General features: G+C 30.5%; 1 protein-coding gene across 3 annotated transcripts in view; it reads right to left on the reverse strand.

Moving 5' to 3' along the window:
- LOC145190466 (unconventional myosin-Id-like) overlaps nucleotides 1–19044 on the reverse strand; it is a 68195-nt gene that overhangs the window by 11933 nt on the left and 37218 nt on the right. For all 3 annotated transcript variants that reach the window (XM_090091108.1, XM_090091110.1, XM_090091109.1), the window contains 10 exons: nucleotides 15009–15083; nucleotides 14667–14721; nucleotides 6319–6396; nucleotides 6093–6173; nucleotides 3818–3903; nucleotides 3528–3732; nucleotides 3282–3403; nucleotides 3075–3185; nucleotides 2763–2907; nucleotides 4–93 (listed from right to left, as the gene is read on the reverse strand). In XM_090091108.1, coding sequence (XP_089947234.1) covers nucleotides 4–93; nucleotides 2763–2907; nucleotides 3075–3185; nucleotides 3282–3403; nucleotides 3528–3732; nucleotides 3818–3903; nucleotides 6093–6173; nucleotides 6319–6396; nucleotides 14667–14721; nucleotides 15009–15083 — 1048 coding nt within the window. The remainder of the gene's footprint in view (nucleotides 1–3; nucleotides 94–2762; nucleotides 2908–3074; nucleotides 3186–3281; nucleotides 3404–3527; nucleotides 3733–3817; nucleotides 3904–6092; nucleotides 6174–6318; nucleotides 6397–14666; nucleotides 14722–15008; nucleotides 15084–19044) is intronic.

Raw genomic sequence — 19044 nt, forward strand, 5'->3', positions numbered from 1 at the left:
GACCTTTCGCATAAAAGATGAGAAAATCACTTTTCCATGATGCCACCCAGCAGCCATCTTTTTGTAATATTCAAAGTTTCTATTTTCAACATCCTAACACAAAAATAACTTTTCAATAAATGCAAAGAGTTTTCATATATTGGGTTGTCCGATAAGTTCTTACCCTTTTTTTAAATCAAAAAATTTGCGATCGAAATGAAATTTTTTAGTATAATGTTTTGTGTTATTCGAAAGAGAATTTTTCGCTCTACAAGAAAGTCTATTTGGTTTTTTTGTTTTGATTCATTTTTGTTAATTTTCAGAGTATTTAAATAGAGTGTCAAGTCGACAAAAACGAGCATTTTCGACACCACCTTCTTTTTGCGTTTAACCGAGGTACCAAAGCCACGGAAGTTGCTAGAGAGATTTGTGCCGTATACGGAAAGGGTGCCATAGCTGAAAGAACTGCTCGATATTGGTTTGCGAAGTTCAAAAGTGGCAATTTCGACCTCAAGGATGCATCTCGTTCCGGGCGACCAAGTGGGTTTCATGAAGAGCATTTGAATCAACTTCTGCACGAAGACGCGCGTCAAACAACCAGAGAATTGGCAGAGCGTATAGGATCCAATAAATCAACAGTAGCAGAACATCTCCACTCAATGGGAAAGATTCAAATACTCGGAGCTTGAGTGCCGCACGTATTGAGCGAAAACAATAAAAATCAACGATCCACCATTGCTGCCATGGACTCATGGACATAAGCAAAGATTTCTTTATCGCATTGTCACTGATGACGAAAAATGGTGTCTCTACATCAACATGAAGCAGCGCAAAGAATGGTTAAGGCCGAAACAACAAGCAACCCCGCGAGCGAAGCAAGCTCTTCATCCATGGAAGACAATGTTGTGTGTATGGTGGGACTTGGAAGGCATTATTTACTGGGAATTGCTTGATCGCAACCAAACAGTCAATGCGGAACTTTATGTTCTACAGATGCAACGATTAAACAACGCCATCCAGCAAAAACGACTTGATAGGCAATATGGCGTTCTTCTGCAACACGACAATGCCCGTCCCCACAATGCCATCATGAGCAAGGAGGCGATTCAAACGCTTGGTTGGGAAGTGCTGCCACTTCCTCCATACTCTCCAGACTTAGCGCCATCAGATTTCCACCTCTTCCAATCTCTTTCAAACGCTTTGCGAGGCATTTCGTTCAATAATGACGTCGATTTACGGGCGTGGTTAGAAGATTTTTTCGAATCGAGGCCGGGCGATTTCTACCGAAGGGGAATCGAAAAACTCGTTGAACGTTGGAAGCAAGTCGTAACAAACAACGGAGAATACATTACTGATTAAATTGTTGTTATTTTATGTTAAAAAATAAAGTTATATCAAATTTAGATAAACGGCAAGAACTTATCGGACAACCCAATACATTCATTAATTACAAAGGTCAACAACAAAATTGACCCATGACCTTTTATAGTTGTTTTGAAAAGATTTTCTGTTGCTAATTTCAAAAATCAAATCCATTTTTAACCATCACATTCTTTTTTTGTACTAAAATCTCCTACATTGCATATAATAAGTTATTTAGTGGAATTGTGTCTTAAAAATATCAGAAATTTAAACACACAAATTAGTTTTTGAAATAATTTTTTTATACTTTATAGTTGAAGTTAAAAAAGTGGTATACAGAAAAAAAAATTTCAGCAAAAAGTTATGATATGGTTAGGTGTGTGTTTGAAAGGAATAATGCCATTGGTAATTCTGGAGATAAGAATGGTCAAGCACAAAGTTAATAGCAAAAAGGTTTTCCCAGTAGCTTGAAAATACAGCAATCAAGTATTTGGTACAATTGAACTTTTTAGCAACATGGTCCAATGACTCACACCCATCACATTTCCCAAAAGTAGTGTAGTTTTCCAATTGTAATCGACAAAAACCTTAGACAGCCAAACTCTCCAGACTTTGTCCTGTTTGACTATTTGAAAGGAATTTATTCACCAAATAAACTGATAAAAAGTATAATAAAAGAAAATGTTGATTTACTAAGTGAAGCTTGCAGTGAAACAAGTTAGATTTTTTTAAAGTGTTTAAAATTTGTGTGTAATAAAAAAAAATAGATTGTTTTGTATGTCTAAAAACAATGGAAACTATTTGGATAAATGTGAATGAAGTTTCTTTTAGAAAAAAAAAAAAAATTTTTTTTAAAAAAAGACAGACGTCATTAGAATTGAGTGATATACATAAAAAATATAAAGTCCCATTCTTTTTGTGACATCCATTAAGTGATAAATAAGGAGTAAGATTTCACCAGAACATCAAAGTAATGGAGGACTTTAGCTGATTTTTCTTGGTGCTTGAAAAAAGACTAACAAATTTCATCATCAAAAAATTTAAAAAAAAAAAAAGAAATTTTTTTCCTATAGAAATTAAGTTAGATTTATTTGAAATATCCAGAAAAAAATCTGGAGATAGTGGACAAAAGTTATAGTGATTTTTAGATTCAGCATGTCAGAAGTGATATATTAAAGTTACATCATGACATCGGGGAAAACATTTTTTTTTTGGCTTATATAATTTGCCTTAAACAAAAAAATTAAAAAGGAAGTAATGAGTGCTTAAATTTCTCAATCAAATGTGATCTCTGTGAATATTTTTTATTTACTATTATTAGAAATTTTTTTCAGCTGTATTAACAATCAGTTAAATGGATATATTTTTACTAGTTTATTGAACTGAAATGTGGTGCAAGTTTTGTAAAAGATTAGGGATACCTCTTTTAAGTAATCCCCATTCCATTTCCGAAGTAGGCCAAATTCACGTTTACGTTTTGCAAGGGCCTCAATTGCAGAACTTTTTATACGAACCTCACCCCACTGTTCATGTGGTACAGATCTTAGCATCATACCACCTCTCCACCTGTAAAATTTTAATTATTATTACAGCTTACTTTACTCATATTTGATGTTAAAATAAACAACTAAAAATTTCTACTAAAAAACATATATTTCATAATATTAATCATAATCATGAAATGGTGACTTGCGCTATTCAATGTAAACTTAATCAATATAAAATAAACATACCTTTTAAAAAAGGAAAACAATAAAGGATCCAGCTTCGCAAGAACTAAAGGATATTTTCCAACATGAGGCCATTGAATGTCTCTTCCAAAATGTACTTCATACTTTACATTGCTACCAAACCAATAAAATAAAAAAAATATCATTACTATTTCTGAAAATAGTAAAAGCAAAAAGATCCAAGGAATGCAATACTAAAGTAAAACTAACGCGAATTTTGTTTTCAGTTCACCAACATATGCAGCAAGCCTGTGTCGTCTCCAGTTTCTCATAATCATTAGGGCAGCACGTAGCCTCTTAACATGTAAACGTGCTTTATAACCTCTCCAAGACTAGATGAAATGTAAAAAAAGTCTGTTTTAAGCTTTGAAAATAATTTTTAAATTCATAGAAAAAAAAAAAAAAAAAAAAAGAATAAATATTTGAAACCATTTTTGAAATGTAAAGAAAGCAAACCTTTTGCATTACAAGAACAACTTTTGGCAACTGTTTGAATCGCTCTTCCTCTAATGAAAACAAAGTTTGTGGACTCCTGATAAAAATTTTTGTTTTTCCATATTTTACATCATTTTCGTAATGATACCTTTCCACTATTTTTACACAACCATCCTTAGGATCTTTTGTCCACCTTGGCCATGTTTCCTCACAAACAACTTTGTACCTGATTTAGAAAACAAGTACTCTAGAAACCAATATAAATTGAAATAATATATCCTTTAAATAATAGTCTGACTTTAAATAAGTACCTTTGAAAAAAACGATCATATTGTTGACGATTTGCAAATCCAGCACGCCTAACACGAATATTTTCCAATAAACCAAGATAACGAACCTGTAAAAATTCATTAAAAGTCTAATTCAAATATTTGAGCAGATATATAAAATATAAAAAAAAATTTATAAAAAAACAATAGAAAAAAGAAAATCTTGACTGTTTCGTCAACAATCTTCAAACTAAATGATATCTATCATTTATCTATACACTTATCAATCTGTTATTTTGTCTTAAGAATACTCCTTCAAACTTAGTACATTTAGCAAATGACAATTCATAACTAATGTTAGTAGCAAATGACTTTAAAGTAATCAGTCATATTACAGAAAGTTTTCATCCTATGTAAAAACTCTTATTGTTGTAAATAATCATGCTGAACAATCTGCAGGTAAAATGCAATAGTTTGTTAATTGTTATACTGAGAAAAATGACTTTTGACAGTTGACAATGATCAATTTGTAATAAAGAAACCTACATAAAAATACAGCTTTTATATTTCCAAATTAAATGATGGTTATGAGAAAGCAATGCAGGAAGTATTACTTAGAAAAATAAACAATACAAACAATTTTTCTGTTTTATGTAATTAAGCAGTTGACTGCAGATTAATTTTTATCAAATGAATATTTATAATATCTGAAAATGTAACCAATATCATCTTTATTCATTCCTTTATTGAGGAAAATATAAATGTATTAGGATCAAGCATTTTTTCTTAACTGCAATATACTGCTTCTTGCAGCATTTTTTGTAAAAATAATGCAAGAAACACTGTATTAAATATACATAAAAAAGTAACTGATTTGTGTCCAGTAGAGTTTCTTTAAATTATCAAATCAGAGATTTTTATTAACTTAATGCCACTAAGTAACTTTAGGTAAAACTGTTGTTGAAAGAGTAATATTATGGTTGATAGGGAGTGATCACAAATGACATCAACAAGATAATTTTTTTTGCTTTCTTTTCCCATGTTATCTGCAACTGTAAGTTTATATAAACCTCATTCTTACAAAAACGTATAATTATTGTTTCTACAATTTTTATTTGTTTTAAGAAAATTGAGGATTAATAAAAATTATGGGGATTCTTTTATGCAAATACAGTACATCAAGAATATGGTACATGTCAGATCGATTCTCTTTAAAAAAAACTGTTTTTTTACAAAAAAAACTCAAGAGTTAGGATTTTCAGTAAAATATTAAAGACTGAACTGTACATAGGTGAGAGCTCCTTTGAAATCTAACCTATTACATATAAAAATATTTCAAATAGTTTTTGTAGAATAGAAGTATTTCAAATGGTTATTGCAAGATATTTTATATAAATAGTACTCATTATGAAAAGTGATTATTTTTTTTGAAATTTTATTTTCAAAATCTTTCTCTAAATTAAGCTTTTTTTTTTTTTAAGAATAAAACTAAAGATAAAATGGTTATACACTGTTTAATAAATTTAGTCACAACCAGCTGCAATCACAGCTTCAATCCTGGGCCAGTACTCTGAGTATACTGCATTGACATATGAATCTGAAAGCCTGTTGCTTTGTATGCTTCCTATGCTCTAACCACAAAACTCATTGTGCTGAAAATGTGTTCTTTGTGCAAACCTGTCTCGTTGTGCCAGGTTTGTACAAAGAACACTTTTTGAGGCTCAGGGAAGGTAACAATAATCCAAAGAAGGACATGAGCTTTCAAAACTTAGTTCAGATACTCTTTAGCATTCATCCTTAACCCTCTCTTTAGAAAGACTTAAAGAGTCCAAAAACTATACCCTGTGCAGGATGCTTAGACATTTGGATTGATATAATAACTTGAGGGACTTCCTTGGCACTTATGGTGATAAAACAGTCAGTTTGGCTGTTGCTGCCTGGATCAACTTCTTTAATTATCTGTGGAAATGGCAACATATGAGGCAATTAAATTATTTTTTCCTAATTTTTTGCAAGTTTTTCATGGTAAATAAAAAAAAAAAAATTCTGAACAATTGGTTTTTTTAGTATGAAATTTATTTTAAAATAACTGTCATTTTTTGAGACTCAATCTGCATTTATATTAATTATATAAAACATTTCTATCCTGCAATAACCATTTGAACTATTTCTATTATTTCTAATACTTTTATCCTAAAATAAAAGATTTAAAATAATTTTGGTTTTAATTAATAATTTAACATAGTTTTGTTGGATTATTAAAATATTCTACAGCTTCTTAAACTTTAGTTAAAAACTATTTTAGTCAAAAGAATACCTGATGTGATATGAGTTCATCATCGAATTTTAAAGGAGACTTCATAGAGTTTGGTTTTATGCAACGTACATAATAAGGCTCCTTAAAAAAAAAATTAATATGAGATATTTACCCTCATTTCTTTTACAAGACAACTGTATTGTAAAATATGATTTTATTGAATATGATCCTCAAATGATATAAACATGAAGAATCTTATTAGCCACAACATGTTTAGGTAACTAACCTTTTTAAGAAGATTATCAACCAATGCTATCATTGAGTTTTTAAATAAGGTTCCTGTAGTTTGTGGACGTTTGGTTACCTAAAAAAAGAAAGATAATAAAGTGGAATGAAACAGATTTTTTCTTTTTTTTCATTTAAAAAGTCACTGTCTCATAATTGTCAAAAACTATTTGTATAGGTTGAGAAAAAGAGTTTTTTTACCCTCAAAAATGTTTCTGCAATTCTTGTTATATTTTAATGTACTATAGAGCAATTCCACAACCGTCACAGCGTGACAACCGTCTTTTTTTTTTGTCTTTAGCCTTCAATATTTTATTATTAAATAGATACAAAAAGAACTTTTTTTGCTATTTTGTTAGCTCATAATAGGTGCTACAAAAAACAAGAAAAAAAATTAGGGTGGATATATTAGCCTCTTATTCATGCGAGAAAATATAAAACAACACAGCGTGACTAAAATTTTCTCATTGTTTTTTAGTTTTTAGATCAACATCATGATTCAGCTAATATAGATGAACTGAATTATTAACTTGGCATTAAACAAAAAGTTTAGACATTACTCTTACAAGTTTTATAGCTAAATAACATTTATTTAATTAAATTTCAAACAGGTGCACCTTTAACTAACTAGTGGTAAACGTTACAGCGTGATCAGACACATTTGGGTAATTATAAACCAGGTAATTGGGCTGTTTTTAATCAACTTAAAACTAAGTAGAGAAGTATTAGACAAATATATAATTACATCTTCATAAAAATACTATATCAGTGTCAAGTCGCGTCCATATTATATTGCTGTCATATATGCAATGTTTTATAGTTTTTTGATGATTTCGTCTGAAGACGTAAGTTGTTTCACTAAATACTTGGCACTTGAATAGGGCCGCATTTCTATTTTACCATTATTGTTTTGAATTAGGTGCGCTGCAAATATTCCTGGTTTTGCTGGTGCTTTTGTAAATAACTCATCAATTTTAAATTTTTTTATTTTATTTATAATATCTTCCATAGAAACAAAATAGACATTGAAATTAGTCTCGTTTTTAACAGCTTCATGAAAAGTTATGGCATCAGTTATCATACATTTTCTCTGGATTAATTTTTGCATTGCTATTCTTTTAACAGTCCTACCAATAGCATCTACTGGTCCTTTCCCATGAGAAGCAGCAAAAAAGTTCCAGAATAATTCTAAACCATGCTGTTCTTCCAACCAGGGTATTGTTGATGCAATAAAACGATTTTTAAATTGATTACTTGGCCCAACTGTCCAAACCTGTAGTATTTTAACACTTGATTCAATATGCTTAGATAATAAACTATGAACAAATACAAGAATAGATTCTTTTGAATGGCTTAAATCATCTGAAACTATGACAGCTGATGAGCATGAATTTTGGTACCAAAATACAGCAGTAAAAACAGCAACTTGCTTCTTGTGCCAATGTGCTGACTGCACTTCATCTTGCCACAAAGTTAAAAAATTTTCAGCAAAATCCAATTGAAGAACGGCTGTGTCTGGATTACTTTGAAGTTGGATCTTATGATCACGATATGTCTTTGATTAATTCTGTTTAACAAAATAATGCCAAAGAAATGAAGGTAAAGATTTTGAAAAGGTGCTGTAAAGATCATCAACTCTTCCCTTTTTTTCAATTTTTTTAATATATTCCTTTCCATTACCTTCTGCAACTTTTTCCATTGGTACCATGTAATACTATTATTCTTGTCAATTTCATTCAAAACAAATAGATTATGAAACCTTGCAGCATCTTTACATGTTGTACACATATTATTATAACAAATGTCTTTTTCACTATCACATACAATGCCTAAAGGAAATTTATGTGAATACAATGGAAAATTTGAATCAAACTTGTGGAAGGCTTCAAGGATAAGAATTATATTTTGATACTGTTGACAACAACAGACGTTTCTTGACATTGAACTAGACAAAAGCACATGTGGTGGGCGTAAACTAGCAAACTTTGATTTTCCGACTGATTCTTCAGGATAATCACTTTTAAAAACAGCATAAGCTTCATTAACATTCAACATACAAATGACGTTTTTGCACAGTTTCTTTCTTGTTCTTTAATCTCACCACAATAGTGTCTCTTTTACCAGGTGCTTGATGGGATATATCATCACGCTGGTAAAAATCAAGAACCAATTTTACAGTTAAAGCATCTAATGCATTTTTACTAAGTATTTTTTCTGGTTTTGGGATTTCATTCATTTTTGTTAAAAGTTTTTGTACAAATTTAGCCCTCTTTCTGGATGATTTTGGTAGTGCTGACTCGGCTCTCTTAACAGCTTTTCCATGAGTGTTTGCAGATACGTAAGGGGGTGATGTAACAGCTACAGATTTTGATTCTGCTATTTTTTGTCTGCCTTTCTTTTTCTTTTGCTGCCTTTCTTTTTCTCGTTCAGCCTCCAAATTAGCAAGTCTTCTTTCTTTTCTTTTTTTTGATTCTTTTTCTTTAACTACTTTTTTGCCAAACTTTTCTAACTGCCTTTCATGATATTTCTTTTGACGCTCAGCATGAGTAAGAGGCATGTTAAACCCTTGAAAGATTAAAAAAAAGGCAACACATTAGTTATGGAGATGCATGTATTACATCTAAGGCTCAATGGAGTTACAGTTATCCCTTAGAGAGGCTCTATGTATCTCAAAAGAGAGCCTCAAGGATAGCTGAGCATTCATCCTCCAAATGTTGCCTATGCAAAATATACCTACAATATGTAGTGTTTGTAGATAATGTAAAAGAAAGTAGGCTGCTCAATAATCTGGGTCCTTAAAGTTGATAAAAACTTAATTGTGGTTTCAGTTTAGCAGTTTTAAATTTTGTTTTAAATGTTGTTAAAAAATTGTCATGCTGTGACGTCATGGCGTGACGTAAAAAGATTTTAAAAATAACTTGAGCTAATTATTTTTTTAAACATGTTAGTATTTTTTTAGATGTACTAGATTGAGTTCTCATTGTGCTGGATTTTTGAAACCCTAAGTTTTACTGGTAGTGTTAGAAATAAAACGATTGGTACCCTAATTGTCACAGCGTGACAATAGTGGGAATAGCATTTGATTAAAACAAATGGTATTCTGAATTCGTCTGGCAATAAGTATGTTTTTATCATAAGCAGGAATGATTAGTGCAGCTAAAAACCTGATTGTAATGAGCAAGACAGTTTTTGAAGTTTTTATAGGTTCAATTGAACTTTGGTGATTAAAAATGAATTAAATTATTGCAAAAACACCTACTTTTACCTTCTGTTTCAGCCCATGTTATTTTTTATAATAGCGGCATACTATAATAAGCTATATATTTTCTGAAAGAGGAGAAGTAGAGCTTTCTACTGATATATAGTATTATCTATATTGGGTTGGTTTAATTTTATCAATTTTTTGTGAGACGGTCGTGGAATTGCTCTATAGTGCCTTACTGTATTGTGCATGGATTAAAACCAAAGATTTAGTGCTGCATCATACTCTTAATTTAGCTATTTTTAAAATTTGACTTAAATGCTAAAATATACTCAAATCTTTTGTGTTTTATTGATGCAATACCAAAAATCAAGTAACTTTAAATTAACAGCTACATCCTAAAAAAACTTGTGCATAATGTTAGATTACTTATGATTTACAGAGTGAAACATCCTTACATTATAGCAAAGCTTCCAGAGGTACTTATTATTTTTTGTTTTAGGGGTTTTTAAAAGGGATTTGAACACTCATAAAAAATTCCTTCCTTTATGGAAAAACTCAAACAAACATGCATAAATTGAACATTAACAACAGCTAACATTCCATAAATTGCCATTTTACTGATAGCCTTTTAACTTTTACAATTTTTCAAAGTAGATAAATAAATGAGAGAAAAAATAGACAGGAGGATAAATAAATAAAAGGAGACTTAAAAACTAATGCTTGTGACTGATGAGTTTTTAAATAATTTTAAACCAATATTTAAACTATAAACTGTCGATTTAAAAAATCTGGAGAAACAGTAACTAATCATTTAAGATCTTTTTAAAGGTTCATCTTAGCATCAGGTTGCAGCTCCATTAGGACTTTCAAAATAGGATCTATAATGTGATTAGACATTATGAGGAGATAGGTAGCATATTAATCATGGTTTGTTATAATAGTTTCCCTCCCTAGATCATCATTAACATTGGTATTATCAGAATTTCAGAGGATTCTCAGATGATATATTACTCAGCTCCTTTGATAACTAATAAAGTACTCCTCAATCACAATTGGTTCTACTTCTGCTTTTTTATGTTTAATGAAAAATCTTACAGTGAGATCTTTGTATCTTTTCAGAAAAGATCAATGCACCTCAAGTCAAAAGCACCCACAGAAAGCCAAATTCAAGAGATTTTAAAGCATGACTTAAATATATCTTCTGTAGCTATAAATATTGGCTGACCACCTTACATACTAGAATTTACAATTTTGAGTTTATTTCTTAATATTGATCTGGGTATATTTTAAAAAACACCAGCTTATCTTTGGTTCAATGCCCCACTATTTAGGGTTTGTAAAGCCTTTTGTAACTTTTCTAATGAATATGTAGCACATTTTCTGCTTCCATGCGTTGGTTTGTCATTTCTAGGAATATTGAACAAAAACCAGAAGAAACATAAAAAAATTCATTAGTAAAATAAGTGTTCATACTGATTTTTACTATTTTACCAAAACAACATTTTTTACATTGTATTATTTTTCATTTAAGTATAGTTATTAAATTAACAGCCTGTAATTATTTCATTCAACCAAACCTACAATAACTTCATAAAAACTTATAGTACCTTTTCATGTAACTTTACTAATTTTGATATGCATATATCAAAATTACTAAAACAAGATCATCTGGAACAGAATAATCTCCCAGGGATATACCAAACCTGTGGCAGGACAAATAATATTTACCTCAAACTCACATTATGAAGACCAGATTAGCGGAGTGTGCAAAAGCAATCATGGAAAGAAAAATTGACATATAATTTCCCTCTATATACAACTAATGGCTTTTAACCAGAAATGTTTCTAAATATAACTTGAGCGGTTTTATCATATGAGTGTATTTGAGGGTTTTTTTAAAGATGATTGGGTGAAATTGCACACAAAAAAATGAGAAGACAGTAAACAATGTATCAAAGACTAGAAAGTTTGATTTACAGTTTGATTACAAAACCTGACTTACAGTTTGGAACACAGCAATAGTATGATATCCTCAAATAACAACTTAACAAATAACAATAAAGTCTTTTATAAACTTAACAAATAGATGCATTCTACATTCCTATGACGTGATGATTAGAAACGATGTAATGTTTTTGAGCAATTGTAAAACCTAAAACTAGAATATAGTAGTTTTTATTATTTTTTATAACATGAGTGATCTTGCCTGTTCTGCATCAAAAAAAGTTTAAAAAGTAGATTTTGTAGGCATTGGAGCTTATTGTTGCACGCAATCGTGCAATCATTCAAGCCTCCCACACTTCATTTTTGATATATAAAAAAAGGGCATTTTTTGTTTCTCTCTCTCTTTTACAAAGAATAAAGACAGTTCTTAGCACGCATTCTTACAAGGAAAATATAAACTTCATTATATCATATTTAAATAATACGACATGAAGCCTACAGAGAAATCTTAAAAAAAGTACGGATGGCAAAGAGTAAAAAGGATAAAAGTGTAAGACTAATAGATTGACAAGGATAAGTTACGTTTATTTTTATGCTTTTTTTTCTAAGTGCAATTTGGGATTTTGAAATAGTTTGTGAGCAGCATTCTACTTGATTAATTTTTTAATTATATCTAACTTCACTTTAATTAAAAGCTGGTTTTGAGTTATTTTACAGTAATTTATTTTATTGCAACAAAAAAAAAAAAGTTTACTTTACATTTCTTTCCGTAAAACCAATAAGGCAACATTCTTTCGTAATTAAGTAACCATTATAAGTCATTTGATTTTCCATCACATGATTTGCCATAAAACAGTTTTTTTTTTAAACGGCCATTTCAACCTGCATTTGCTACAAACTGCATCAACTCAAGTCTTGGACAATGATGGCAATTTACATGATTGCAGAATACTTTTTGACAATTGCTCTCAGTTAAGTTATATATTACCTGAGTTACATTCAAAGTTAAAAGTCAAAACACTAGGTACAAAGAAAATAAGTATAAAAACATTTGGTAACAATAATACAACAGAAATTTTAGAAAAAGTCAAGTTACAAATTAAATGTCTACTCAGCTGAGCAATACAAATAGTTTGCTATGTAAAAGACATGTTCTCCTCTTAACGGACAATATATAAATCTTGCTAGTGAAAAGTATACACACTTACATAGTCTTAAATTAGCAGACAGTAATTTGAGAAATGGTAGTATGAAAGTAGATTTTCTGATTGGAGCTGGCTTTTATTGGTCATTTGTCAAAAATACAATCATTAGAGGCTACCACAATGATCGAATTGCTTTAAAATCTAAACTAGGTTTTTTACTAAGTGGTCCCATTTTTGTTAAAAAGGTATTTGAAAATAGTGAGTCAGGTAGCTGTGTTAACACTGCACATGTCACGTTAGCAGAATCATCCCTTTCTCCAGAGTCTTGAAAGAATCCATGGTGTCAGTTTGAGGGATTGGGGATTTGATGATTCCAACTTTTAGGTTATTGATAGGTTTTGCTTCACAATTAAATACAATGATACCCAAAAGCAGTAGTGTTAGGCTACCATTAAAGTAGTCACCATCCAATTTTTGACAATAATGACTTATGTATAAAAAGATTTAATAACTTACAGAAGAAACTAAGTAAAGATGAGGCACTCCTCCAATCATACAATTACATTTTAAAAGATCAATTTTTACAAGGTGTTGTTGAGTCAGTAATCGAAAACGTTAAAGATCTAGGCCAAGTATACTACTTACCCCACCGACCTGTTTTGATAGAGGATAAAATTAAAAGCAAGATAAGAATTGTTTTTGATGCAAGTAGTTCAGCCAAGAGCCCATAATTAAATGAATGTCTGTACGCAGGACCATCATTGACATCATCCCTTTATGGCATTTTATTACATTTTCAGGCCCAAAAGATTGTCTGCAGAGCAGATATAGATAGCATTATCTCCTCTAGATCGTGATTATGTCTGGTTTTTATGGTTCAAAGATCTCAACAACCTTAATAGGGACAACATTTGTATGAAGGAAACTAGTTCATACAGACTTTGTAGGGTACTATTCGGAGTTACATTATCTTCATATCTCCTATCAGTAACACTAATCACACATGCTGAATGATACATAGACAATGATCCAAATTTTGTTCACAAACTAATGAACTCATTACATGTAGATGATCTCATTACAGGAACTGATTGTTTAAACACAGCACTTGAATTTTATCAAAAAGCCAAATGTTATCAAATGTCGCCAAATGTCATACTGAAGTTAGATATGTTATAAAATTCTCAAATTAAGAAATAATTTTTAATTACTAATTGCATTGAGCAGTGTCTTTGGGATTATAGAAATAATCCCAATAATCCAATGTCTAACTTATTTCATTGAAAATCTTAAAATTCACATTAGGATTGTAGAATACAGCAATAAGCTCTTCTGATTACAAAGTCAAATTTTTAAAATTTTTTGATGTAGTTCAGGCAAAATTACTCATGTTAATAGAAATATTGAAAACTACTAACATTTTAATGTTTACGTTTTATGATTGCTTGAAAACATCAAATGATTTTTAAATAGTACATTATAGGAATGTGGGATGCATCAATTAATTCGAACAGAAAAGTTTAAAAATGATTTAAATATAAGAGATCTTATAAATTTATTGTGTATAACTTTATAAAGTAGTATGCCATATTAAATAAACCATGACTTTTAAGAATAGCCTTAAAAACAACACTAAACTTGGAATCAAAAGAAAATTCAGAAGTTTACTTTGTAGTATTTTAGAGTTTTATGAAGTCAGTTCACTGTGGAAATACTTTTGCGCCTCATGTCAAGGCCTGCAATTTTAAAAATTATGCTCCAATTTTTCTAACAGGATTATTGTGTATACTACTTCTAATCTAAAGCTTAAAAAAAGTCAACATAATCAAAACTTTACTGAATCAGAATTTGAAGTTGATAACTTCAAATTCTAAAATAGAACTTATCTAATTGCATTGCAAATTTTAATGAAAAACTTAAATGTCAAAAAAAATTTTTCACCAAACAATTCAAACCATTATTAACAAAAAAAACTTAAAAAACATCGGTAAAATGTATTTTAGGTTCAATCACTACAAAATGCAGGTACCATGGTAATTTATATAATGCACTTACCTGTGTAACATTCTGTTTACCTTCAGGCCACATCTCTTTGAGAATGTTATGCTTACTATAGAAAATATTAGGGTTAATAAAAATTGAGTATTACAAAAATGTAAATTTAACACTTTATGTTTGAAAATTCATACCTGATTGTCTTATTTCAAACTATCTATCAACTTGTTCTATCAAAAATTGAATTTTGGAAATCAAACTTTTTAAGCATTGTTTGCTTAATGTATAATGTAGATAATATACCCATAGATAATATAGATGTAAATAATAACATGGATATAGATAATATGCATGTAGATAACATGCTTATAGATAATATGAATATATATAATATACTTTCACCTATTATACAGCAATCTTTTAAAATCTTGATACAAATCATCTTTGTTTTTATCCAAAAAATTTTCGACTGAATATCTAAATAAAAAATATAACAAGGCATCAGGTTTATCAATGTGCTTTATCTTACCACAATTTTGATAAAGTAGATACCAATTACATATTTTTTAGCAACTAAATAATCTATGGAATAAGAAATCAAAAATGATTCAATGTAGAATTGAATACTTTCATCTTTAGTTTTTGTTCAGTTAAACATTTTGTTTGATCAACCGAAAGAAAACTTTTGTTAACATCTGAAAGATTTTAGTATACTTCATTTAGACAAATTTTCACATTTTACACAGTTTTATCTATTTACTATCATATATAGAATCTATCAATATTATATATTTTGTTATAAGTGAAGCAAATGTATATTATATAGAAGGAGAAACTCAAATTAATTTCAAAATCAATGCTAAAACCATGCAGGAGACTGTTAAATAAAGTAAAATTAAAAAGTTTAAAGCACGAAAAACCAATACTATCAAGAAACTTTATCTAATTAAAAAAAAAAAAAAAAGGATTACTTTGATAGAAAAAAAATAAAAATTTTGGTGTTGAAGATTTGTGCAAGACAACAATTAGTACTTCCTATTATTACAAAAAGTACCCCAAAATTATCCAGAAAACATTAGTAAAAAAATAACTAAATTCAAACCTTTTAGTATAAAAAAAAGTCATCAAGATAATTACAATCTGGTAAACATCAAAAACAGTACAAATTTTTTAATTTACAGCAGTCTTACCTTGCACAAATAGAAGTATAAAACTAAACACATTTATTGTGTGCAGAATTTATAAACATTACATTTCTTGTATGCAATGATGGATGAGGGAAGTAAATACCAAGCTATAGATTAGATAATTTAGGAACTGTTACTAGACTTTCTTTCCAAAAAAAAAAGTCTGTAATTTGTAAGTATGAAATATTTTTAGTACTTGTTTGACTGATTTTGAAAAAAACAATGCTAAAAGATTGCAACATTTTTAATAGCATTATTAAGCTATTAGAAGCATGATTTTTAACAATAACTTTTCATTGGTTAGAAGCTGTCATAAACATTTATTAAACCACGCGATGACGTCAAGTATTTTTACAGTAATTAATATATGGTATGAAGTTGGTAATTATTATCTTATTTTTAGTTACGAATAATTGTCAAATGTCAAATTAAGTATAAATAACACTGTTTTCTTAATAAGAATATATATAAACAAGTTACAAAAAAGGCGTTGAGTCGATCTTCCTTAGTCAGTTAAAAACAAAGAAATATTCACAACACAAAGTGGCAACTCTGCCAGGACACTGGAATCTACGGAACACTCTTCAAGCTATCAACTGACGTAAGGAATCAAAGATTACAATAGAATTTAAAATGCTTCCGAAGCAGCGCGAAGATCCAATCACTACACTATCAAGGAAATTGGAACTAACATTAACGAAAGTTGAGCGACTTGGTCTGGAAGTACCCATATCATTGAACAATAACGATATACACACACTAGATAGATTAGAACCAACCATCAAAGCAAAACTGTCGGAGACTTTTAACTTAATCCAAAACATAGAAGAATTAAAAAGAGATGAAGAAAACGCCAACAATCAAGAAATCGACAACTGGTACGAACAACAGAACAACTTAATTAAACAGCAAAGCGAACTTTTGACCTCGCTGGAGGAATACCGCATAGAAAGAGAAATTACGAAAAAGAAGAAAATGCACGAAGAAATTGCTCGTGTAAAAGAAGAACTAAATGAACAAAAACAAGAAACAACTCAAAGCATGCACAGTGCACACACAAATGATTGTAAAGCTAAACTTCCCAGACTACAAATTTCAAAATTTGATGGGACTATTCTGGATTGGGTGCGGTTCTGGGAAAAATTTAGCACAAAAACTGACAACAGAAGCTATCCTCCAGTAACTAAATTATCGTACTTACGTGAACTACTATCAAACACGCCAAAAGAGGAAATTGCTGGACTCCCTTTTAATGTAAATGGTTATGAAAAAGCAAAAATGATTCTAAATCAAAAATATGGAATCACTTTTGAAATTATACGCCAGCATGGTCGTGATATCATGGATCTTCCCTACATAAAAAATACCGATGTAGATCAAATACATCATTTTTACAGAAAATTAAATGTAAGCATAAACTCGTTGAAAACTTTAAACAAATTGGAAACAGCAGAAATACTGGTAGGTGAAACTCTCGACAAACTGGGTCCTGTTAAAGCTGATATTACTCGAACAGATCCAAAATGGCAGGAATGGGGCTTTGAACAGCTAATTGAAGCTCTTTGTGAATATACCTTATGAAACCCAGAATCATCTATTGGACGAACAAGAAATAATATCAGAAAAGAAAATTCAAAATCCCACAATAATTGGGAGCACAAAAATCAAATGGAAAAACACTTCCAACATAAGGAAACTAAAAACATTGGCTGTGTCTACTGCAGTTCGCAAAATCATCGTAGTCACGAATGTACAAAACTTCATTTAACACAGCAAAGGAAGCAATATCTTAAAGAAAACCATCGCTGCTTCAACTGCACGTCAACAAACCACATAGTATCCAACTGTCGTAGAAAACGTTCTTGCTACCATTGTCAAGGAAGGCATCATTCATCTATATGCACTGGGGTTAATAAAGACGAATCAAAAAAGGGTATCCTTATGGCTGGATACGAAGGGCAAACTATTCATCCCACAGTCGTTGTGAACGTTGGCAAATATAAAGTGAGAGCACTCTTGGATACGGGAGCTGGTAGTTCTTATGCTTCATCTACGCTAATCAAGTACCTAAAGTTAGAGCCAAATAATTGGGAATCGAAAAATATTGAAACAATGACTGGATCAGTACATCAAAACCTTCCGCTGTTCTACACAACTCTATATTCAATAAACGGACGCAACAGCCTTGATATTAAACTCTACAAGCTAGAAAGGAAAGTGCTTACAGTGCTACAAAATCCAAGGATATCCGTCCTAAAAAAGAAATTCAAACACTTAGAGGGATTGCATTTTCATAATGAAGATGACTACGATGATCATAAAATTCATCTTATAATTGGTGCTGGTGATATTGCAAGAATAAAGTTGAAAGGTTTCAGGACTGGAAATGATGGAGAAGCTATTGCAGAAGAAACCATATTTGGATGGACGGTTATGGGACCAGGACAAAGCACCTTGGACTGTTTATATTTTACAAAGTCAACCAACGACTGTTATAAAGAACTATATAGCTTGGATGTTCTTGGTCTAGAAGATCAAAGCGAAGGAAATCAAAATGAAGTATATGAAGAATTTGAAGAACAGCTACAACAAGACTCGATTGGTTCTTATCACACTGGATTACATTGGAAAGTAGAACATTCAAAACTAGCATCTTATTCAGATGGTAGTATTTCAAGGTTGCATAGTGTACTTAGAAAACTGGAAAAGAAACCAAATGATCTCATAAAATATAACGCTATTATTCAAGAACAACTCAAGGATGGGATAATTGAGTATGCACCAAACAAACCAACTGGCAAGAGAATATTCTACATGCCTCATCAAGCATTGATAAAAGAGGACTCCAAAACAACCAAGCTAAGGATTGTTTTTGACGCATCAGCTAAAGAGTACGGATCACCCTCACTTAACGACTGTTTACATATTGGTCCTCCATTACAACCCTTACTACTAAATGTTATTTTACAAAACAGATTGCAACCTGTTTGTCTTACTGGAGACATTAAACAAGCGTTCCTACAAATAAGAGTTGATACTAAAGATCGTGATGCTTTCTGTTTCTATTGGATATCGGGCTTGAAAAGTAAAGAAGTAATAACTCTAAGATTTACTCGAATCCTGTTTGGCTGTGCATCTAGTCCCTTTATTCTTGGGGGAGTAATCAAGCAACATTTAATGACGTATGAAAAACATTATCCGCATAAAAAGAATGAAACTCAGATAATCAACAGGGGCATATATGTTGATGA

The sequence above is a fragment of the Hydra viridissima genome, unplaced genomic scaffold (genome assembly GCF_058129835.1).
Source record: "Hydra viridissima isolate aposymbiotic clone 2 unplaced genomic scaffold, HvirCarnegie_v1 scaffold_6, whole genome shotgun sequence".
Taxonomy (NCBI): domain Eukaryota; kingdom Metazoa; phylum Cnidaria; class Hydrozoa; order Anthoathecata; family Hydridae; genus Hydra; species Hydra viridissima.